Source organism: Herpailurus yagouaroundi, unplaced genomic scaffold, assembly GCF_014898765.1.
Source record: "Herpailurus yagouaroundi ecotype Mexico unplaced genomic scaffold, PumYag 185, whole genome shotgun sequence".
Taxonomy (NCBI): Eukaryota; Metazoa; Chordata; class Mammalia; order Carnivora; family Felidae; genus Herpailurus; species Herpailurus yagouaroundi.
Window position 1 is genome coordinate 1,734,121 of NW_024412416.1, and position 23,985 is coordinate 1,758,105.

Below are 23,985 nucleotides of genomic sequence, written 5' to 3' on the forward strand. Positions count from 1 at the left end.
GCCATGGGCTAAGTCCTAACCCAGAGGAGGGATGGTTCGCTGCGAGCCTGTCCTGCTCCCTGGAAACGCTTCCCTCTCTGGGCTGTTCTGCTCAGTGACATGATCACCACTGCCAGTGGTCACTTCTCCCAGCTTCCTTCCCCGCAGACTGACTAGGACGCTCAGTCCCCCAGGCCGGGCGTCTCTCTCTCGCTCTCTCAGAGATGGGCGGCATTAAGTATTAACGCTAGTCTTATAAGCATTTGCTTCTAAAATCTAAATTATTGATAGTCTTACATTTAAAATACAAATCATCCGAATTTCCCCAGACAGTTCTGCCTTTACAGGGTGGGGCGGCCCTCGCGAAGCACACTCAGAGTATCGCCAACCGACGTCAGGGGACCGCTGGGCCTCAGAAGCGTCAGGAGTCCCTGGCCGGCCTGCCTCTGGGGGAGTGACCGCTCTCCTAGTAACTGCTGGGACAGCGGGCAAAGCCAGGACCGCCCCCGGCCAGCCCTGCCAGCCTGGTCACTGACTGTGCCTGCCCCGGGGGTGCTGAGGCCCTGTCACTGCACCCACAGTGGGTGCAGACCCCTCAGGAGTGTCCCGGGGATGGCGTGACCTAAAGGCTCCTACCAAAATGCAGGCAAAACCGGAAAAGCAATAAACACACGAATTACAAAAGAGGGGAAAACCACCACCCTGGGATCCACCCCTGCAGCGGCTGTCCCCTGTCCCCCGCCCACCCTGCTCTCCGCTGGTTGGTGGGGGGTGGGTGGGCTGCAAGTCCCTGAGCAGCTGCTGCCCCGGGAGCAAGGACCCTTCCTCAGATCCCCACGAGGAGGCCAGTCTTGGCTGAGTTTTCTGGGGTCTCTGGGCTTCAGTTTGCCTTGGGGACCACACGGCCGGGTCTCGCGAGCGGGGGGTCGTGGGGTGTCAGTGCCCGGGGCTCCACAGTGAGGGGCTGCACTGCGGGTGGAGAATTTACGAACAACAGCGGAGCCTCCCCTAAGTCGGTCTGCGTCTTATTATCTCCATGTGTCCGTAGTTCCCGGACGTCTGGGCGGCACAGACAGGGTTTCTCCCCGGGAGGCCGGCCCCTCAGTCAGTGCCCTTCTCCTCCTGCCTGTTGGCATCACCATGACCCCACTTCTGGGGTCGTGATGGGGTCTCACGGGGTCACGCGCACAAACTGTTGCGTCATGCCCCGCCCTTAGGAAAAGCCTCAGTAGCCCTCTGTCCCTTGTCCTTCCTTCTGTCAAAGGCCGAAGAGGGTTGCATTCATCTGGGCTGTTTGCTTGCAAGTGACAGAAGCGGGTGTTCGGGGGTGGGGGGGGTGGGGGGGGCTGTGGATTGGTGGCGCCAAGGATCTGAACACCGGGATGGCACTCTCACCAGGCAGCACCTTCACGGCTTTCTTAGAGTCCCTCTCGTTGCCGTCGGTCCGGTCCTCCGTGAGGCTGAGCTCAGGTTCCTAAAGAAAAGGGTAGAGAGAGGACAGGTGGGAATGCTCACATTTGGCCCGTGGGGGACCCTGACTGGCCTGGCTGGATCCTTCCCGAGTTTGGGGACCGGTCACTATGGACAGAGGAGGAACAAGGTGCTGTGATTGGTCCAGCGTGTGCCAGGGGCCCAGCCCTCAACCAATCATCGTGGCCGGGGAGGCGGGCTCAGACAAGAAGGTGGCAAATGCTGTGACAGTCACAATAAAGAAATAGCAGGAGAGCACTGTGCTGGGGGAGGCCCGGGTGCTTGGGGCGACGGGTGTCCTGCCCACCCAGAGCCCCTTCATCTGGTGCGAGAAGAAACCTGTTCTGGTCACCACTTGAGCATTGGTGTAGCTGTGCCCTCGGTCGTGCCCAGACACCTGCCAGCCAGGACGAAATACGAGGGAAACGCACCCGAGCTCCCTCGCAGGAGGCTCCGTCGATGGGGCTCACGCTCTGGAGCAGATCCCACGTGCCGGGGGGTGTTTGTTCCTGTGTGCACAGCTGCTAACGTGGCCGGGGTCAGCCTCTGAGAACAAGAACACACTGTCACTGGAACAGCAACCAAAGTCCCGTCCAGCCTCTGGTCCCCATCCCGGGGGCCACATGTCTTTGGAACGGCATCAAATAGTGTCCATCATGGGGCCACCGCTTTGCCTTTGTTCCTAATAATTTTCCCATGTTTTCCTCCTTTGCTATCTTGGGGTTTCTTCTTTCTAAACCAAGATAAGATGTTTCCAGTTTTCTTAAGGATTCTTTTGATGAAATAATTCTCATTTATATTTGTATTTCTGCTGTAGCCTGGGGAGCTGTTTTATGAGCACAGATTTTTCTTTTGTGATCTTATCCAACACAAACTTTTGATTCTTCTTCTTTTTTTTTTTTTTACAAAGTTACCGCTGATCTAAATAATACTTAAAAATCAGCTTAGTGAAAACAGTTACAGAAGGACCCTTTTCCCATAGAGGACAGTGCTCTGTGTTGGCATCTGTGATCATTCTTCTAAAAGTAGGAGCTGGCAAATGGTTTTTTGTTGAGGGCCAGGTAGTCGGTAGGTTTGGCTTTGTGAGTCTTACAGTGTCTTTCACACGCACTCAGCTCTGCCATTGTAGCACGAGAGGAGCCGTGACGGCTGTGGCCGTGACCCAATAAATATTTAAATAACAGTGAGCCCCTTTGGGGTCAGATGTCACAGATGTCAGCACGTAGATTGCTGAGTCCTGTTCTAAACCCTAGATGCTTTAGACTTAGAAAAATTATCATCGAAAAGCCTGAGATGTGCCATAATTCTGTCCGTTTCATAGAGTGGAAACACTCTCCGTGCAGGACCGTCCGTGGTTCACTCGGAGCCTGGAGTAGACTGGGTGTTGGTACGGACAGCCAGTTGTCACTGGAGGCGGGATTTCCATTCTTGGGAACCTACCCTGACATGGTGTGGATGTATTTTTCTTCCCAGTTGCTCGCCACGGCATTATTTGCCGTGTGGAAGCCCTGGGAATGGCTTCATGTCCGAAAGTAAATTGTCTACTCAAAGTGATGCTACAGAGCCTTTCAAATAACGTTTATGATTACATTTTATGAGTTTCTGTTGTGACACAAGGTGGAAAAATAAAGACCATGAAGCCTTAATTAATTAAAAGAAAGAGCAGACGTGCACACGAAAAGTTTGACGGGAAATAGGCCCAGATGTCGATAGTGTCTTTCTCTGGACAGGAAGATTCGGGTTTTTACTGTGTGTGTGTATGTATGCGTGTATTTGATTTTTCCAAGAGATCGCTTTAGATTTACAATAAAAGCATTTTAAGAGGAAAACAAGTAGTTCTTCAACCCTTTAGCCTGAGATGGTGTTCTGGGCTGTATTCTAGAACCTTCCAGAATGCCCTCTTCCCTCAGAGAAAGCCAAGAGGCAGGGGCCGGGCCGACCAGGGGAGGCTCCCCTACCGTGGGGCTCCAGGCCAGGATGCTGCCATCTTGGGGCTCACGCAAGTGCCTCCTGGACCCGCCAGGCTCTTACGCTCTGGTTCCTGAAGGGGGTTGACTGACCTTGCACGTGTACGTCTTAGGTTGTTCACGTGACCTTCAGAGTAGGCATGTCTGGTCTCGTGTTCCCACGGAGAGGACGCCAAGCAGGCCGCTCGTCCCCCACAACCCCCACGGGCGGGGGCCGAGCCTCCGGGCCCTGCTGCCCCTTCCTTCCGGAATGGGCCACGCCATTGGGTCCCAGATGGTTCCCCTCTGTGCGCCGAATCCAGAGAAGTATATGCTTCCACAGCTGCTGGTTGTGTGGAGGTGGCCGGGGCCTCTTTGGCACATGGGCCCTGCCTGCTCTGAGAATGGACCCACGCCCCAGGGGGAGTCATCGCTTCCGTACGGTGCTGAGGATGTAGGGGTGCGCGTTCCAGAGGGCACCGTGGAGGACAGAGAGCGGGAGGGGAGCAGGGGCACGGGGCGTGGGCGAGGGGTGCGGGGACGAGAGGTGGCCTCTTGTCTCTAGTTCAGCAGCGGCCACGGCGGGGCGGGCCAGGGTTCATGGTGGACCCGCCCCGCAGTGGCTTTGCAGAGTGGGCCCTCCGACCCCCGGGAAGCAGGTTGAACCCTGGAAGGCGCCGGCCTCGGCCTGGATTCTGCTCCGAGGGGCCTCTTGCCTCCATACGTCCCCGCTGCTTTCAAATTTGTCAAAACTCCGGTTTTCCGGACAGCTTTTCTTTTTTTTTTTTTTTTTTAATTTTTTTTTTTCCAACGTTTATTTATTTTTGGGACAGAGAGAGACAGAGCATGAACGGGGGAGGGGCAGAGAGAGAGGGAGACACAGAATCGGAAACAGGCTCCAGGCTCTGAGCCATCAGCCCAGAGCCTGACGCGGGGCTCGAACTCACGGACCGGGAGATCGTGACCTGGCTGAAGTCGGACGCTTAACCGACTGCGCCACCCAGGCGCCCCCCAGACAGCTTTTCAAGAACACCCACTGTACGAAGTTGAGCACGTTTTCCTCCCGAGGGGCCCGGGAAGGGGGCTCATCGTGCCCACGGAAACCGGAGAAGCACACGGAGAAATAAACGTGGGAGTGGTTGCCTCTCGGGGTCACGACAGCAGATCATGGAAATGTGTTTTTTCATTTCCTCGTATTCCGCGGCTCATGTGTTGCGCAGCTGTGATTTATTTTCAGAGCCCACTTTGGAATTTGACAGACTCTCACGCTGGCCCGCTTCACAGCTGAAACCGTGTGCCATTTGGTCGATGATAAAGCAAGTGACGATTTACAACGAAAACAGCCGCAAAAAAGAGGCCGTCTGTGAGTGAGACAGACAGGTGTCAAACCGGGGCGGGGGCTCCCGGCAGCCTGGGGGGCAGGCCTCTCGCTGGGGCCGAATCCTGGTGGACACGTCCTGCCCGCAGGTGCAGGGCCGGCAGTGCCCGGAGTGCTGGTGTCCATAGGGGGCCGTTCACCCTGCAGAGCCGGTCCCCTGGGAAGCAGAGGCTGAGCGTCCCTGCCGCTGAGGGTGCTGGGAGGGCCGGCCGGCGAGGCACCTGCTCCAGCCCTGAGTGCCAGCTGGCTCTGGTCCGGGGAGACGGGGCCCCCAGGTGCTGGGGGAGGGGGGGACGGGAGGTGACCACCCCGTGTTGTACATGCTCTCTACTTCCTCCTCGCTGTTGGGAGCGGTGAGCCCAGCCCTTTGGGTTTCAAGTGATAGAAATCCATTCAAGTGTTTATCGCAAAGGGGCGGGTCTCTGGTCGCGCGTTTACCTCTTCTCTGCTTTCTTTTTGTTTGTAGCATTTATCGCCACCTGACAGCAGTCTCTTCCTTCCCTTGTTCTCTGTTCTTCGGGTGTTGCTGTCTGTTCGCCCTCGAGATTATGTAATGGCTTCTGCCTGTGTAACTCTTTGTGCTTTTATTGGTACCTAGCATACTGGAGGCATTTAGTAAACATTTATGAAATGATGGCAAGGTGACGCCTGGGTAAGTTGTGACAAGAAATGGGAGATCGTCAGGCAAAGGGAAGGAGTCGCTGCTGGGGAGGCCAGGGCCTCAGGACCCAGAGTGGCACACAGGGACGGACGGGGACAGCGAGTTGCTCTGAGCCGGGCGGGGGGGGGGGGGGCGGGGCACGCAGGGGTGCAGCAGGTGCGGCCAGAGAGGCGAGCAGAGGCCAGATCTGGGGGCGCCTTCACAGAGGGCTGCAGGTCTTGGAGTTTTTTGGGGATCCGTAGCGGGGAGCATGAAAGGAGCGGGACGCGATCATTTGTTTTGAGTTTGCTGGGAACCTCGTGCTTCGTGCGTTCCTTGTGTGTGTCCTGAGTGCGGGTCTTAAGCCTCCGTTGGCGGAAAAGGAAAAGCAAACCAAGCAAGCGTAGAGCAGCAAAGCTGAGCGCCAGGGTCACCCTAGTGATCGGGCCCGGCCGTTTCGCGTTGGAAGTGGAGACTTCTAAGGGATGCAGACGACAGGTGGAAGGGGGTGAGGCCGGGCGGGTCAGCTGCCCACGCAGATGAGCAGGGAGCTGAGGGCGTCGGGACGCAGACGCGGGAAGGTGTGTGGGGGGGGGGCAGGAGGGACAGAGTGTTGGCGGCTCCTCAGATGCGCCGTGAGCGCTCCGTGTTCTGTATTCAGGAAGCGTTTCTAGAGCACTTTCTGAGCCACACACGGTGTTGGTCCCTCTGTAGCGTCCGTGGGTTTCCTCGTCACGACAGCGTCAGAGGGCGACAGTCCTGCGACCCTCATTTTACAGGTGAAGACGCTGGAGCGCAGACCCATCAGGTCGCACGCCCAGGGTCGCGCGGGAAGAGAAGGAGGCGGGATCGAAGCAGGTCTGTGCACCTGGCACTGGACGTCAGGCTTGAGCGGCTGGGTAGGGGTGGACTGGTGACCGCGACGGGGCCTGCGGGAGGCAGGGAAGGTCTGGGCGCCCTGCACAGGAACGCGGGTTCGGTTTTGGACCCGCGGAGCGCGAAGTGTCTGAGAGGCCCCGACGGCAGGTGGACGCGTACGAGCCTCCCAGAGAGGTCCTGCTGGGGAGGCCGCCTTGGTGTCATCGGCACGCAAGGTGTGGTGCAGCCGAAAGAGCCCCTGAAGGTCCTGCGGAGAGCGAGGGAGAAGGGTCCCGGCCCAAAGTGGGAGGGCTGGGGGGGAGGAGCCCCCCAGGGCCGAGAACCAGCAAAGGAGAGGCAGGAGACAGAGGCTCCCTGGGGGAGAAACGTCCAAGAGGGACATGCTGGTTGAGGACAGGGACCATTTCTGTTTGCCCCCTCCCCCGCCACCATGACGGAGATGTGAGGGTGTCTGAGTGCCGGACGGAGGAAGAGGAGGAAGAGGAGGAGGAGCGGCCGGGAGGCAGGTGCCTGGTCGCGAAACAGGGCCCGCTGAGGGCGGGGACGCGGCGTTTCTTCCGCGGAGGGAGCAAGGCGGGTGATGGATGCGTGTCTCTTCGTGAGTGCTCTGCTGTGGGATCAGGGAAACGGGTAGGAAGCCGTTCGTACTAGCTGGTTCCTTCGGGCCCACTTTGGGCACAAGCCCTTTCCGGACGCATACAAACGGTTTCAGTTCAACCGGCAAGTATGGTGATCCAGGCACTGTCAGCCGCGTTGGGACGTTTCGCGCTTGGTCCCGGCCCGCGAGGCACAGAGCTCAAGCGCAGGGCGGTAAGTCCTCGCCGTCCAACGTGACGGGTGTCACAGACGGGTTTCCTCCACGGGACGTGAAGGTAGGGCGACCGTGCTCGCAGCCACGTGGGTCCCAGAGCCTCACAAGGTGCCGGGCGCGGCAAAGCCATCGGATACACACCGAGCGGGCGAGCGGGCGAATGAAGACGTGGACGGGGGGCCTTGCCCGGGGGCCGGGGACAGACTCCCCGGGGTCGTGACACCCGAGCTGGCCCTGGACAACGAGCAGCCATTCACCAGGAGGACAGTTCACGTGGAACGGGGCGTGAGCTGGCAGAAAGGGCTGCGTGTGCACACGTGTGAGGCGTGAGGCCCCGGGAGATGCGGGGGCACCGTGTCTGGAGCCGCTCTCACACCCTGTCCAGGGGCCACCGACCACGTGTGCTCGCCACACACCCGGAACAGGCTCGTTGGAGCGGAGACGTGCCCCGTGTGTGAAAGACACATCCCTTGCAAAGACCCAGAGAGAAAGAATGAGGGGCACCCGGGGGGCTCAGTCGGTTAAGCGTCTGACTCGATCTGGGCTCCGGTCACGATCCGAGCGTCGTGGGATCGAGCCCTGTGTCGGGATTCTCTCTCTCCCTCTCTCTGCCCCTCCCTCAGTCACGCACGTGCACGTGTGCACTCTCTCTCTCTGAAAAAAAAAAAAGAAAAAAGTGAGACATTGCCCATTAGTGTTCTACACGGTGAAATGGTAATACTCCAGATCTATTACGGAAAGCGACTTCGCCTATTTGTTAACTTTTCAAGAAATGTGCCTTCTAGAGCGCGTCGAACTAGACAGGTGGTTCCCACAACATCTCTCTCGGGCAGGGTGGTGGGCAGGGCCGCGTGCCGAGACGCTCTGTTGGGGGCTCCCGTGAGCGATGCGCTTTGGAGCCCAGGCGGGCAGTCAGATGTGTGCTGCCTGCACAGCTGGCGGCCGTGGGACAGGGGCACTGACAGAAAGGATGCTGGAGGTTGGGAGCCAGCGAGTGTCAGTTGAGGGAAGGCAGGCAGGGGGAGGAGGCGGAGAGACCGATGGGGGTGCAGGAGGGGAGGGCGGGAAGGACTCCCACATAGCGTCTGGAATTCTGACCTGGATTTCCGCGCTGACGGTGGTGCACTGGCTGACGTCGGGGAGGAGTGGGTGGTGCTGGGTGGTCTCGGGCTGGGGCGGAGGGGCTGCAGGGGCTGGTGCTGGAGGTGTGGGGTGCAGAGGCGGTGTCCCGGCCGTGGACGAAGCCCGTAGGGGTGCGCGGCGGGAGGAGAGAGGATGGCCCAGCTGGGGTCTCCTCGGAGAGGAGAGGAGAGGAGACCGCGGGCAGCGGCTGCTGGGGTCGGCAGCCGGGGACTGTGGCGAACGTGTCTCCGTGAAACGATGGGGGAGAAACCGAGTCGGAATGACTCCAGGTGGTGTCATAGGACAGAGCAGGGACAGCAGGGGCAGACTGTCCTCGGAAGAAGACGAGGCACTTAGAATCGTACGGGTTTTGTGACCCCCGTGTTCCCAGCCAGAGAATGTTGGGGATCCAAGAAACGATCCGTGCAGCCCGTTTGCCCTCATATGCAGAGCGTTTGGAGAGAGCTCTCCCCGCCCTACGCCCTCGTCCGAGGCAGAGGCTCACACGTGTCCCTCTCTCGCTTAGGCCGGATCCTGGACCTGAAGACGGGGACGGTGAAGAAAGAGGGACAGCAGTCCTCCATGAGGATGTGCATGGGCTCGCGGAGGTCCTTCATTTGCAGGATGAGGTGTGTGCGGGGCGGAGGGCGGTGGGTGGCGGGCAGATGAGGTCTGCGCGGGGCGGCGGGTGGCGGGCGGTGGGCGGCCGCTCCTTCTGCTCCACCGGCAGGAGCCTTGACGGGCTCTGCTGAGGTGAAACCCCGTGGTCCCGGCTGCAGCACGTGAGCCTGCAGACCCCGTGGTCCGCCTCGGACGCCGCCGCGTCCCCCTTCCTCCCACCCACCTTGTCGGACTTCCCGCCCGTCCCTGCCCACTCCTGGGTTGGCTTCCCCTGTCGGCTGGGTCCCAACTTTCTCCCGGTCCTTCAGGACCCTTCTGAACTCCAAGCCCTCCAGGCACCATATTGGTCAACACGTTTTATGTAAGATGGGTCGATTTTGTACTCGCTTTTGTGTTTCCTGTGCCAAAGCACACGTTTTCCTTAGCGTTTAATTATTAGATTGTCGCATGATGCTTCAGGTGGAAATGTCTGGGCTCCGTGAGTCAGCAACGGTTGCCCTGAGGACAGGGGCTTGGCGTTACTTCTCTGAGCCGCCCGCGATCTATACCGAGCGTGTACGTGGTTAACGCGTGGTGTGGAGGAAATGCAGGAGTGACTGAACTGGGGGGTAATTAGAGAATTTTCTGTCCCCGAGGAAGAAAGAAAAAGGCTTCAGAGTCCCTGTACCCTCAGCCCCGAGGCCCTGTAGGGGTGGGGCGGGGGTGCCTGGTGAGTCGAATCTGCCGGGACGTGGAATTGCAGAGGCTGTAAGACGAGGCAGTGCCCCTCATTCATTCATTCATTCATTCATTCATTCATTCAAACATCTATCGAGGGCCTGCCTGTGCCAGGCCGGGGTTCAGCTCTGAATAAAGCAAACAAAATCCCTGAGCTTGTAGAATGTCACTTTAGTAAGGGAGATCTAGGATGGGCAAAAGTACCAAGTAGACACAGGGAATGTCAGATAGTGGTAAGTGCTCTTGAGGAAAATAAAACAAATTTAAGAAGGAGGAGGAGTGGTTAGTTCACGTGTTACATAGGTTGGGTGGGGGTGGGGGGTCTCAATGATAAGGTGGCATTTTGGAGATGTCCCAGGAGACCTGGGACTATCTGGGGAAAGAAAATACCAAGTGGAGGGAACCGCAAGTCTAAAGGCCCTGGGGCAGGGATGTTCTTGTGTTTAAGTATCAATAAGGTTGCTATCCAAGGAGCAGGGTGAGTGGCTGTGGTGGGCAGAATGGTCATCAGTAAGGTTGGGCTGGGGGCGCCTGGGTGGCTCAGTCGGTTAAGCATCCGACTTTGACTCAGGTCATGATCTCACGGTTCGTGGGCTCGAGCCCCGTGTCGGGCTCTGTGCTGACAGCTCAGAACCTGGAGCCTGCTTTGGATTCTGTGTTTCCCCCTCTCTCTGCCCCTCCCCAGCTTGCATTCTGTCTGTCTGTCTCTCTCTCTCTCTCAGAAATAAACATTAAAAAAAATTAAAGTAAAGTAAGGTGGGGATGTTGGGTAACTTAACAGCTTTTACTCTGAATGAGGAGGGAGACCGCTGGAGTTTTCTCGTAAGAACGACACATTCTGAATCACGTTAAATAATTCACTCTGCCTGTGTGTGGGGGACAAACCCGCAGGGGGGACGAACAAGGGTGCAAGTGAGGAGGCGGCTGGACGCAGGATTCTGGAATGCAAGGGAGAGGTTGGGCCGAAGGTACGGACTTGGGGACCGCCGTCACCGAGATGCTCCCCGAAGCCTGGAGACTGAATGAGGTCACCGGGAGGTGGGCAAGGCTGGAGGAGAGGTCAGGCCGCAGCCCCCGGGCCACTCCTGTGGCAGGGAGGCGAGGAGGGGCCAACAAGCCCGAGACGGCAATGCAGGCCGGTTGGCAGGGAAGGGGGGTGAAGGACGTTCCTGCAAGGAAGGCGTGCTCCCCGCAGAGGCTCCTGAGGGTCCTGAACACGAGGGCCGGGGCATCCCCGCCGCAGAAGGAGAAACCTCGGGAGCGCCAGCTGCAGGCAGGTGGCAGGGCGGCCTCCGCCCTCTCTTCCCTGGCACGGGAGCCTGTCCCTGCTGCCCGGCTCGGGGTCTCCCAGGCTGTCCTCGAGTCCCTGGGACCCCACACCGACCTTGATTGAGCCCGGCCGTCTCCTGCCTTCTCTGAGCTTCTGCCGAGCTGTGCGACAGCCCCAGGCTGGCTCAGGGGAGCTCAGCACAGATGTCGCTCTCCTCCCATTTGCTGCCGGACCTGTGACTCGTCAGGGCCGTCCATGCGGAGAGGAGACCCATCCTCCGAGGCAGCGCCTCTCCGTTCTTGCAGAAGACGGGACGGAACTCCCTTCGACACCTGCCTCAGGTCACACGACGGCATTCGGGCGACGGAAAACACGATCGCTGCATCTGAGTTCATATTAGCCTGTGTGGATGAGCGCTCTCAGTCCGCTGACAGGCACGGGGACGGCAGGGTGTCCGTGTGCTGGAGGCCACTGGGGACAGAACGCTGTCCCGAGGACAGAACGCGGACAGCGCCCCGTCAGCAGAGCACGCCCACCCCGGCGCGGGGGCAGCACCTGCAGGATTCTGGGTCCAGCACCACACGGCCCCCTGCGGAACGCCTTCCCCGGGGACGTCACCACACCCGGTCCTGCGTCTCCATGCCATCGTCACTCTGCCTGCAGGCCACGTCAGGCAGCCCGCCCTGCCCCGGTGCCCTCTGGGGGACGTGACTGCCCCATGAGGCGAGCAGTTCTGCCGTCTGCCGAGCGCCTGACCTCGTCCTCCCAATAAAGCGGGTTCGTTCTGGGAGGGTGCCAGCCGGCCAGGCGGCGCGGTCCCGGGTCGTCCCTGCTGGGGGACACACACCTGCGGGTGGCCGTCCCCGGTCTCAGAGCACAGCTGGCCTCTCCTCTGTGCCCGACGGAGCGTGAAGATGTCCAGAGCGTTACGTGCCCTGGAGTCGGGACGCGGAAGCACACAGAAGGATGGGTACACACAGCACCGGCCGGACCCTGGTGGCAGGGCGACCCTCGATGTTCAGAGCCTGGGGAGGATTGAAAGGAGTGGCGGAAAAGGTCGCCTCCCGGCCCCCGCCTCCCGGAGAAGGGCCTCCGTCGCCCCCGCTCTGCCCTTTGCCGTCAGCGGGCTGAGGCGGTTACGTCGCTCCCAGTGACGGGACACTGCAGGGGCAGGGAGGGTCCCCACGGCCGCAGCCGCAGCCTGGGAACATGCGTCCTTCTGTCAGCGGGCAACGCGCATCTTGCGATGATGGCTCTGCTGAGGCCTGAAGAGACCCCACCACCCTGCTTGCGTGACCCCGAACGTGACCGGGAGCCCCTGGAGTCTTTCTTAGGGGTCCGGCCTGAGGGGGGTGGGGAGTGGGGGGCTCTGCATCGCCAGGTGGGTCACGCTCCCCCAGCCGCGGTGACAGCCGGGGACCGGAGGTGCGCGAGCCCGCGTCAAAGCGCCAGCATCGATCAGAGCGGCTCTCTGACCGCAGGGCCATCCCGTACAACTGCTTCGGGCTTTACTCATCCTCAGCATTTACCGAATCCTAGGTGTGGGAACGCTCCTTTGGACCACCTGCCGCTGAACAGAATAACCACCATGAGGAAAAGGTTCAGGTCAGTGAGCCTTGGCGACGCGTGACAGGGGCCGCGCGGGGGGGAGGGCGTGATGAGTGCCCTGAGCGGGGGAGCAGCGAGGCCGGGCGGGGGTGCCGGGGGTGGGGGTGGGGCGTGGGACGCGTGCGGGGCTGAGGGGAGGGAGGGGGCTGGGTGCGCCTGCCGGGGGAGGAGGGACATCAGGGTGCCGGGAGGGCGAAATTCAGGCCCCCGAGGCACGCGTGACCCCGGCGTCCCTGCCTCCCGCCTCGTGCGGAAAGCCGTCTCACGGATGCTCTTTCTTCAGGAACGGCCTTGGCCCCGTGAAAGACGGGGAGGCCCAGTACGCCGTGGTGCACTGCACGGGTTACATCAAGGCGTGGCCCCCCGCAGGTAAGCCGTGCGTTCTTCCGGGGGGGGCTGGGTGCCCTCACCCGACTGTGCCTTCCCGTCGGGAGCGTGTGCCGCAAAGAGGCAGAGAGATGCGCTCGTTGTTCTTTGTGCTTAGAACGTGATGATCTCTGTCACTGGGGCAAGTCCCGCTTCTGGGAGCAAAGGTTTCTGGAAAGAGCGATCCTGCGCGGGTGCTTAGAGCCTCCGCCGCTTCCTGCGGTCTGTCACCCGGAGCCCTGTGTGAGGTCGCGGTGGCCTCTGAAATGACAGCTGTCACTCTCACCGGGACGGTGCCACGGACAGCGGCAGGCATCGGCGAGGAGCTGGAGCCCTGGCAGCCCTCAGGTCACGCGGGTGGCACGGTAAACCAGTGCGGCTGCTTCTGGAAACCGGAGGGCCGGTCCTGGCCGCCGTGTGCCCGGGCCGCCCCACTCCCAGGGGCACGCGGGAGAACCGAAAGCGTTTGTCCGCCAAGAAACTTCCAACAGGGGAAGCGGGCAAGTGATTCGTGCTACAATATCCGTGCACCTTGAAAGCGTCATGCTAAGCGGAAGAAGCCAGACACCCAAGGTGACCCATGATAGGATTTCATTTATGTGCAATATCCAGAGAAGGTAGATCCCTCCAGGAAGAAAGTAGATGTGTGGTTTCCAGGTGCTGGGCGGTGGGACGAAGGGGGGCGTGGCTGTCCCGGTACAGCGTTTCTTTTCTAGATGACACAAATCCTGAAATCAGTTGGGGTGACGGTTGCACAAGTATACAGATCTGAAAACCACTGCCTTGTGTCCTTGAAGATGGCGGGTTTTATGGCGTGTGAGTTATTAATCAATCTGTTATTAAGCAAAGGAATATACGTGGTGTTGACCATCCGTGTCCCCTTGACGGCCCCGGACGTGGTCTGGCTCTGGGAACGTTCCTGGTCTGCTGGAGAACGTTGCGACTCTGCTAGTATCGGATGGAGTATTTAAGTGTCCGCGAGGTCAGGTTGATCGATAATGCTGTGAAGGACGACTGTGTCCTTATTGATTATTCACCTGCTCGATAGATTGATCGCTGAGGGAGGCGCGTTGAAGTCTCCAACTGTAACAGAGAGAGGGCTTGCCTGTTCCTTCCGCAGTTTTGCCCACGTCTGCCTCTCATGTCTTGACGCTCTGTTGTATGGTCCATACACGCTACGGGTTTTTATGTCTTCTTGGAGAAGTGACCCCTTTGTCATTGTGTGATGCCCTTCCTTAATCCTGATAAGTTTCCCTGCTCCGAATTCTGCTTTGTCTGAAAATAATACAGCGACTCCAGCTTTCTTTGGATTGGCGTAAGCATGGTGTGTTTTTCTCCATTTTTTACTTTTAACCTGTGTCATAATTAAAAAAAATTTTTTTTAACATTTATTCAGTTTTGAGAGACAGAAAGAGAGCGCAAGCAGGGAAGGGGCAGAGAGAGACGGAGACACAGAGTCCGAAGCAGGCTCCAGGCTCTGAGCTGTCAGCACAGAGCCCAGCACGGGGCTCGAACCCACAGACCGCGAGATCGTGACCTGAGCCAACGTCGGAGGCTTAACTGACTGAGCCACCCAGGCGCCCCTAACCTGTGTCATTATATTTAAAGTGAGCTTCTTATAGATGTGTTGCTGGGTCCAGTGTTTTTACCCACTCCGACCACACAACTTTTAATTGGTGTATTTAAACCATTCACGTTTAATGGGATCATTCATAGAGTTTACTCAATACCTACCGTATTTTCTATTCTGTGTATTTGTTCTTTCTTCTCCCCTCTCTGTGCATTCCCTGGTTTCCACTGAACATTCTGTAGGATCTCATAGTCTCTCCTAGCATATCAGTAATATTTCCTTAAAAATATCTTTGTTGTCTGCCCTGAGTTTGAAATATATATTTACAACCAATGTAAATCCACTTCCAAATAATACCGTACTGCTTTTGTGGGTAGTGCGAGGATCCCTGGACTCAGCTTCCCTTCCTCCCTCCCTCTCCCACAACACCGCTCTCATGGGCTACACTTACCCATGAGCACATTGTTACTGTTGTTGCCGGGAACACACGGAAATATATTAGCTCAATTAAGAAGAAAAGCGTGCCTGGGTGGCTCAGTCGGTTAAGCATCCGACTCTCGATCCTGGCTCAGGTCATGACCTCACCCTTCATGGGCTCGAGCCCCCAGGCGGGCTCTGCACTGATGGCACGGAACCCGCTTGGAATTCTCTCTCTCTCCCTCTCTGTCTGCCCCTCACCCCATTCTCTCTGAAAAGAAATAAGTAAACTTAAAAATCAGGTTGAAACAAAAATAACAAAAATAAAAAAGTGTATTTCCCCTTAATTTATTCCTTTATGTGTACCCGAGTTTCTACCCCATATTGTCTCCTCCTTCCTGAAGAACCTCTTTTAACATTTACCGCAGGACGGCTCTGCCGGGGGGGTGAAGTCTCTATTTTTGTTTTTCCCAGGGTCATTATTTCTCCCTCACTCTCAAAGGATAATTCTGCTGGGTTTAAGGTTTTAGGTTGGCCTGATTTTCCCCCAGCACTTCAGATCTCCACGCCTTCCTTGTTCCTGTGGTTTCTGACGAGAAGTTCACGGAACTGGTACCTTTGTTTTCCTGTAGCCCGTGTGGGACTTCTTTTTTTTTTTTCTGGCTTCTCTCAAGGTTTTTTCTCTTTGTCTTTGCTTTTCTGCAGTTCTAATAGTACATGCCTCAGAAGCTCGTTTTATTTTGGTTTTTGGTTATTTATACCGCTTGGTAATTTCCGAGCTTCCTGTGTCTGTGGTTTGGTGTCCTTACTTTTGAAAAATTCGTGGGGGCGTCTGGGTGGCGCAGCTGGCTAAACACCTGACTCTCAACTTCCGCTCAGATCGTGATCCACAGTTCATGAGTTCAAGCCCCATGACAGCATGGAGCCCACTTGGGATTCTCTCTCTCTCTCTCTCTCTCTCTCTCTCTCTCTCTCTCTCTCCCTTTCTTTCTCTCCCTCTCTGCCCCTCGCCCGCCCATGCCGTCTCTCAGAATGAATAAACTTTTTTTAAAAAAGGAGAAATTTTTGAACACTGTGTCTTCACATATTTCTTTTGTTCCGTCTCCTTTCTCTTCCTCCTGGGATTGCGACTGCCCGTGTATTATGTCACGTTCGAAATTGTGTTGCGACTCGGGCGTCTTCTGTTCTGGATCTTTTCACTCTTTTCTCCTCTTTGCATTCTAGTTTTGGGAGTGTCAGTCGACAGATCTTCATGCTCACTGATTCTTTCCTTGTCGACGTCCAGTCTGCTGATGAGTCTGTCGAAGGCACTGCTCGTTTCTCCAACAGTGTTTTTTGTTTGAATTTTTTAAAAAGTTTATTTATTTATTTTGTGAGAGAGCCGGGGAGGGACAGAGAGGGAGACAGAGCCAATCCCAGGCAGGTTCCACGCTGTCAGCGCAGAGCCCGACGTGGGGCTCGAACTCACGAACGGTGAGAACATGACCTGAGCCGAAACCAAGAGTCTCCGACGGTGTTTTTTATTTCTAGCGTCTCCTTTCGGTTTCCTCCTGGAGTTTCTACCCCTCCACTCGTGTTACCTGTCCGGTTTTGCTACTGTCTGCTTCTTCCATTAGAGCTCTTAGCATGTTAATTATAGTTATTTTAAATTCCCTGTCCAGCAATTTCAGTCTGTGTCATAGTGGAGTCTGGTTAAGATGCTGACTTTGTCTCCTCAGGCTGTGCTTTTTCTTGCCATTTAGCACGCTGTGTAAATCTTTGTTGGAATCCAGATGTGACGTGTCAGGTGATACTAACGGAGTTTAATTGAATTATTCCCAGAGTCGGATGTGTTTAATGTTTGCCGTATATATATACGTATATATCAGTTCGACATACAGACGTGCATGTGTTATATGCTTTTAAATTGTGTATTTTTTATTTATAGATTTTTCTTTCCTGTATAAATCATAATGCACATAATTGTCAGGGTGCTGCTTGCCTGAAGGGCCCCAGTTAGATTCAAGACTTTGAGCGAGCTGCCTTCACAGGTGTCCCGAGCTCAGACCTCAGCTCTGTAGATCTAGAAACAGTCCTGATGGGGCCCGAGAACGGGCCAGCCCCGGCGAAGGTGGGAGTCCTTGCAGGCTGATGTCTTAACGAGGTGTGACCCATAATGCCACGGGGCTTCCCCGTCTCTGATGGGGATGCTCACGCCCGTCGTCCGGGGGTCCCGTGAGGTTCTGAGGCTGCTGTGAGGCCAGATTTGCATCGGAAGGTTGTTTGACGAGAGGCAAACCAGAGGAGAGGCGTGGACAGCCTGGAGAGAGACTTTGCGCAGCAGCGTGGCTCAGGGAGCACACGGGACGGACTGACCTGTGCCCGCTGCTGAGCACCAGACACGGGCCCGTCCCTCGGGGAGCACGGAGCCGTGTGGCTGGGGGGCTAGCACGCGCACAGATGATGCAGGAGGGTGTGGGGAGACGGCCAGCCCCGGGGACGGTGGGGGGGGCCTGATGCCCCCCGGAGACAGGAGAGCTTCCCGGAGGAGGCTCCTCACAGTGTGGGTCGGTACCACCAAGTCCGGCCCTTGGGACCCCTGTTCCAGGAGACCATCTCGTTCCTGAGTTCCTCTCCTGAACTCGTCGCTCTTACGATACCGGGCAAATTCCCCGTCCTGTTTCTGGCCTCAGAGTGCCCTCCTTCTGACCACCGTATTTGGGCTCCACGCCTACAACATCACGAGAACTGCCATGGTCATGGTGAGTCTAACGCAGAGTCCTTGTGGGTGAGCAGGAGAGAGGAGTCTGAGGCCCGGGGTGCAGGCAGGTGACTGTACCCAGAGCCCACAGAGGTGACTCAGGGCAGGCCCTTCTGGAGCCGCGTGTGGGTCCGTGCCTGCGAGTGTTTGTGTGCCCGGGGTCACGGGGCCAGTAGGACTTGGCATGAAGCCTTCAGCCCTTGGAACCGCACCGTGTGCGAAGGGGTTGAAGGAGCCGGGGGTGTTTATCTTGGAGAAAGCGAGACATGATTTCTGTCTCTAAGTATTTGAGGGGGTGTCATATGAAGGAGGAATTCATCTTACTAAGGATAGTTCCAGAAGGCACAATTTGGACCAAAAGAGGAAAATGACCAAAAGGCAGATTTTTAACTCAATAGGGAGAAATGAGCAAAGGACCGAGCAGGACAATAAAAATAGCTCTAAATACGAATACGTTCCACGCTCAACAAATGGGGAAAATTTAGTTTCTGGTCAGAGCTGCAAATTAAAATAATTTCATACTGTCTCCTCTTACCTATCGAGTAGCAAAAAAGTCAAAAAGACAAAAAAAAACGTCGGGCTGTGCCGACAGCTCGGAGCCTGGAGCCTGCTTCCGATTCCGTGTCTCCCTCTCTCTCTGCCCCTGCCCCGCTCACTCTCTCTCTCTCTCTCTCTTCTTCCCCCAAAAAAAAAAAACATAAAAAAAAAAAAAAAAAAGAATACACCGCATTGGTAAGGTTCAGGAAAATGGACACTTGGATGTACCACTGATGGGAATATTATAAATCGGCGCCAACCTTCCGAGGAGGAAGTTGGCCGTATCACCAAATGCTTTAGAAAGCGCATTCCTCAACATACAGGGCTCGTGCTTCTAGGGATTGACTCCAGGGAGTCAATCAGAGAGACGTGTGTGGCATGTTTAAGCATCGTCTGTAACCGTGGAAGCTTCGAATTGGCCCAGATCTCGGTGGTAGAGAAGGGCTTAAAAAACAGCACGGAACATCCATCTGGTGCAGTACCGGACGGCCGCCGAGCAGGCCTGCTCTCGAAGGACGCCGAAGGACGCAGCGGCGAGCTGCGAAGTGTCAGGCCAGCAGCTTCTACAGAATAAACGCCGTGACCCACGTGTACCTTTCAGGTGTGAATGAGTCGTGTCATCTGTGCGTTGACGAGGCGTGCATGCGGTGTGAGCCATCGTTACTCCCGGGGAGCGGAGCGCTGGTTACTTTCTTCTTTCCTCTTCGCTCCTACGTTTGCCCAGTTACCACATGACTTTCGTAATCAGAGACCATGACGTTTTAAAGAAGTCTCTGTGACTTTTCTAACGCACGCCGCGGACAGTCGGAGCGAATGGTTCGTACTGAGTTCAGAAATGGTGGCTTTCTGTTTGCTTTTTGGTTTGGTCTCACGGTGTATCGTTCGACTACTGGCCCCTAGGAACGTAGAGCTTCTGGAAAACAAGCCTTGCTCGTTCCTTGGTGGATAACTACATTCTTAGCACCTGTGACACTTCGTGCCTCCCCCTGAGACTCGAGACCGAGCTCAGGCTGCATCCTTCTCCTGCCCCAGGACTTAGCCCAGACCGGGCTCGGAGGGTGTATTTCAAGAAGACTGGACGGACGGATGGATGAAAAGAAAGAAGGAGTGAAAAGGATGAACGAGACGAGAGTAGTTGACCTAGGGAGTGGACGTGGGAAAGAATTTCTTACCAGAATTTCCAAAGGCGTTTCTAGGACCTGCTTTTCCAGAAATCTTTTCAGATGGAAGAAGGAGTCATCTGCCCTGGATGAGGTGGCTGGAGTGAGGTCATTGGCACACTCACCCTAGAATCAGGTCACGGGGCCGGAGGCCGGGAGGAGGAGCTCCCTCTCCGCTTGCACGGAGCCTGGTGAACGTTCTCCGGGAGTCGTGTCCCCGCGGCCCCCAGCTCCTTAGTCGCAAACAACGACGTGCTTAGGATGAAGATTTCCCAAGCACCAAAGTTGCCGACCTTGGCAGTCTCTCAAGGTGCGAAGACGCGGACCTCACGGAGCAGACGGGGGGGGCTCGGGAAGGACCCTGGGGAAGCCGCGTGCCGCACGTGCGCGTCCCCGCGAGCCTGCTGGGTGTGCGCTCAGAGCCCTGCCTGGGGCCGCCGACCCCACACTACACAGGGACAGCACAACGCACTCCGGCGTGTCCAGAGGCCTTCGTGATTCGCCTCGCTGCGTTGTGTACCGCGTGGGTTTCACCTGAAGTGTTTGGGGTGCGACAGGGAGGAAAGGCGGGGTTCCAAAGACCGTCCCTTTGCCAAATCCCGCAGCTGCTTAGTCTGAAGACGCGGGCTGTGCTCGACAGAATGAGGAGGTGAAGAAGCGCCCAGAACGCGTTGCGTTTTGTATCTCGTGAGGTGTGTTCAGAGCCCGAAGGAGACTTTGACCTTGGGAAGATGTTATTTGTGGCCCCCACCGGGCCGTCATCGCCCTGTGGCCTTGCATTTCAGATGGACGTCCAGAGTTGAGCCTCTGTTCCGGTGACCGTCCTCTGACCTGCCTGGGTCGTCACCTGGCAACCCGTGGGAGACCTCTGGTGAAGGGGCACTGTGTCCACACAGGGCAGCAGCGGTCGGGCCCGGGGGAGGGGGAGCCCGAGCAGGGTCCAGCTGCTCCCGCCTGGACTGCGAGGTCAGGACGGGGGTCGCTGTCAGTGCCCGCATGCCTTCTCGGCGGTGAGGCTGGTTCCTGCCTTCACTTTGCTGCCGGCCGGTCAGGGAGCCTCGGCCACGGCGTGCCAGAGGCCGAGGTGTTAGGGGGTCTCGGCTAGAGTCCGTGGTGGCCAGGCTGGTGCTGTCCCTTCGCCAGACGGCTCCGCCCCTGCGCCCGCTCACCTCTAGCAGCCCCACGCTTTTGCGCTTTGCTCGTTGAACACGATGTGCCTCCGGTTGAAAATCTCCAAAAGCTGCTTTGTCTGAATCGAGGCCAGCGGCCCACGAGGCGGCGGCCGGCTCCCTGCTGTCTCTTACCCGCGGCCACCCAGTCCTGCGTCTGCACATCAAGCCTCGGTCTCCTGCTCAGCCCCTCGGTCTGAAGCCCCGGTCAGACAGCAGAGCCGTGACCTTTGCTCTGAGACCCAGAGCTGTGGTCCGCGAGGCCTTTCGGGGCAAAGCTGCCCTTCTGTTCCCACCATGGGCCGGGCACTTGGCTGGGCCCTGGGGACCCTCAGGCTGGTCGGGCCCAGTTCCTGCCCCTGTAGGTCCCGGTCCAGTGGAGGGGGCAGGTAGGCGTGCGGGTCACAGCAGAGCCCGGGGTCAAGGGTGGCAACGGAGGCACAGGGTGCTGGGAGTGCCCTCCTGCTTTCTGTGGCGACCCTCCCCGAAAGCCTCGCCGGCAGGCAGAAAGTCACAGTCGAGCAGGAATGCGGACAGGAGGGAGACAGAGGGATTTCCTCATTGAGAAAAAGCCTGGCAGGTGCAGGGAGAGCATGGATGGGGGCTGCAGGTTGAACAGCGACCGCAGCTCCCTTGGTGAGTGCTCGCCATGAGCGAGGCTCTAGGAAAGGCCCCCTGTGTGCTTTAGGCTGCTTAGCTTTCACGACGCCCGACGCCCTCCGGAGGTGCTGGCCCCGGCGTCATCCCCGCGGCACAGACGGGACACCGGAGGACACGCACGGTGCCGTTGCCGGCGGGCAAGTGGGAGCGCTGGGCTTGCGGATGCCCTTGCCGCGGCGCCCTGCTTTCTGCCGGTGGGAGGGGTGCTGTGCCGGCAGCCACGTGCGGTTCTCCGCGACCGGTGGGGGAGACGCTGCGTGGGCAGGAGGGGTCCCGTCCGGGGACCAGGCCGGGGTTTGGAGCCTGCTCTACACTGAGCGTCACTGAGGCCGCTGCCGGTTTTTAAAGACCGTTGTGCGTGTTGAAGCCAAGTGGAGGGGGAGCGGGGATGGGCCCGGAGGCCTGGGGACCGGAGGAGACGCACCCAGGGAGCCACAGGGATGCCTGAGTCGGAGCCGGGCCGTGCTGATGGCAAGGGGTCGGGGGTGCCGGGAAAGCAGGTGCGGGCTGGCCGCACGGCTGGTGGGGCTCAGGCTCCGGCCCAGGACCGACTCGAGAGTCCGCGGGTTCAAGGGTCACGCGAGACTGGCTCCCCTTACGTAGCACACAGTTCAGGTACTCGGTCGTTGTCTTCCGTCGTCGTCACTCAGGACGGTCGCCCACCCTTGCTCGGCCCCCCGTGACTGCTCTGCTCACCCTCGTCCCCCCCCAGACCGGGTTCCCTCCGTTATTGTATGTCCTGCCTCGGTGCCACGGTGACCCTTACCAGGCCTCTTCGAGAAGGGGGAGCGGGGGCACCATTCACAAGCCCTCGACGCGGCGGCTCCTGGGAACTCGCGGGTCGCGGGGCTGCCCGCCTGACGGGCCCGAGACGGGCTTCTGTTCTGGGCGGCCTGCTCCCCTTTTCTCCCGCTGTGACATCATAGTTATCCCTGGAATTCAAGACTCTCACTCAGTCTGTTTTCATTAATTGTAACTGGTGCTGCATGGGCCCTCCTGGCTGACAACCCCCCCCCCCCCCCCGCCCACGACTCTGTCTTCACCGTGGGGGGCTCGTCTAGATTTTCCAGGTCGCTGCTGCTTCCCGGCCTGCCCCGCTCACACCTGCGGCCACGTCGATTTCCCGCGTCTGCCCCCTCCCGCTTCCGCTGGTTTCTTTATCCCCTTCTTCCACATTCTGGTGGAGTTTCTCAGTCCTAATCCCCTCTCTGTGATTCCCATTTAATTTTGCAAAAACTCTGTTGTGGTACATTTCACGTGAGCTCAATGCTGGTTGAATTAAAGCTGTGTCTTTTTTGTAAATATGGTAAATTTAGGGGATCCCCCCCTTTTATTTAAACTAACTTTTTTCTTTAAGTGGGAACATGAGCTGTGATTCCTTCACTCAGTCTCCTCTTTCTCACGTGCTTGTGATTTTCCCACGGGGCTCGCCTTCCAGAGGCCGCTAGGCGGGCGTCCACTGTTGAGGCTGGAGGCCGGTTCCATCACTGACCGTGTGGGTTCCGGGATGGCCTGTCAGGCCCGACCAGGGCAGACGAGCGGTGCTTCCCTTTGCCAATACCTGACCGGGGGTCCGTTTGTCTGTGCCCGATGACAGGGTGGGGACAGAAGGAGACTGAAGTCACAAACAGCCCAGAGGGGGCGCCCTGATGCCTTCTGGGAGGTGTGGGTTCAAGGCTGGCTGTCCCTCATGACTTCCCCCATTCCACACTTGTCTCCGGCCGCCATAGCTCAAAGCTTGTAGGTTGGCCGTATAGGGCACCCCGGGTGACCTTAACCTTCCTGTACGGGGACTTGTGTCTTGCTCAGCTCTCCCCTTGGTGGTCTTGCCCAAACCACCCACACACAGGTCTGCTCACGCTTGCCCGTCTGCTCACGGGAACCCTGCTGCTTTCTGATGCTGACGCACGCTTCTCCCGGCTCAGGTTCTGGTCCTTTCCACGGTGATTTGGGAGGCCGGGGTGGTTAGTCAGGTGGTCTCAGTTTCCTCTTTTGAGCTTCAGAGCTCCGCTTTGCGAAGCGGAGGGCCCATTTCTTCAGAGTCACCAGCAGGAACGCTGACATTCAGCATTTTCCCAAGTATCTTCCGAGATCATGTGTCCCCAGAGAGGCTCCGTGAAGAAAACGCTCTGTGGTCAGTGACTTGGGAAATTTCACGTCCTGTTTTTCCCTCGTAGGGAAGCATATCCCAGAGGTGCAAACCGAAGTCTCTGAGAAGCCCTGATGAAACGCCTTTATCTCTGTTTAAACTATGCTTCCCAAATGTGTTTGGCCAGGGAAACTTTTTTTTTTTTTTTTTTTTTTTTTTTTTGCCTAAAACTTATTAGTATTCCTCGGGGAGTATTTGGGAAGTGTGCTGCGAACAAGTGGCCTGAATTGCTTGCAGCAGAAGGTGGTTGTTTTCTCCCCCTGCGTTTGGCAGGGTGCAAAACTATGTCTTAATTCACATGTGAGGATGTGGGTCCCAGGACAGACTCCACCCAGCGTTACCGAAAAACAGGCCAACTTTCCATGAGCATCTGCGCGGGGTCAGTGCAACCCCGGGTAAGAAATGAAGACACATTTCTGGCCGCTGCTGAGTTTTACCCCAAGCAGAAGTTTCCAGTTACATGTCATTCATGCTGTTATTTGTATTAGTCGGGATTTATTTAGACCTGGCATTAGCGAAGCGGGTTTCTGAAAGAGAGGTGATCGAACGTAAGGCAAGCTGAGTTTGTGAAACCGAGTAGGGAACTACTGAAATCTGTTAAAATGGTTGGAGTTATCCTGTTCCTATTAAAACCCACTTTGCTCAGCACTGCGGGTCCTGCCAGGAGGCGTCCCTTCCCGACACCCTTCCTCCAGGCCTGGCCTCTGGCCTCCTCGCAGCCCTGTGCCCCTTTCTGTGCGGTGCTCTGGCTCTCTGCCCCCCACCAGCCAGGCGGC

At 57.5% G+C, this 23,985-nt stretch overlaps 1 protein-coding gene across 6 annotated transcripts in view; it reads left to right on the forward strand.

The window, feature by feature from the left end:
- The window catches only part of ARNT2 (aryl hydrocarbon receptor nuclear translocator 2), a 133,195-nt gene that overhangs the window by 52,719 nt on the left and 56,491 nt on the right, over window positions 1-23,985 (forward strand). For all 6 annotated transcript variants that reach the window (XM_040493469.1, XM_040493470.1, XM_040493465.1 and 3 more), the window contains exons 6-8: window positions 8,752-8,854; window positions 12,373-12,438; window positions 12,725-12,810. In XM_040493469.1, the coding sequence (XP_040349403.1) occupies window positions 8,752-8,854; window positions 12,373-12,438; window positions 12,725-12,810 (255 nt within the window). The remainder of the gene's footprint in view (window positions 1-8,751; window positions 8,855-12,372; window positions 12,439-12,724; window positions 12,811-23,985) is intronic.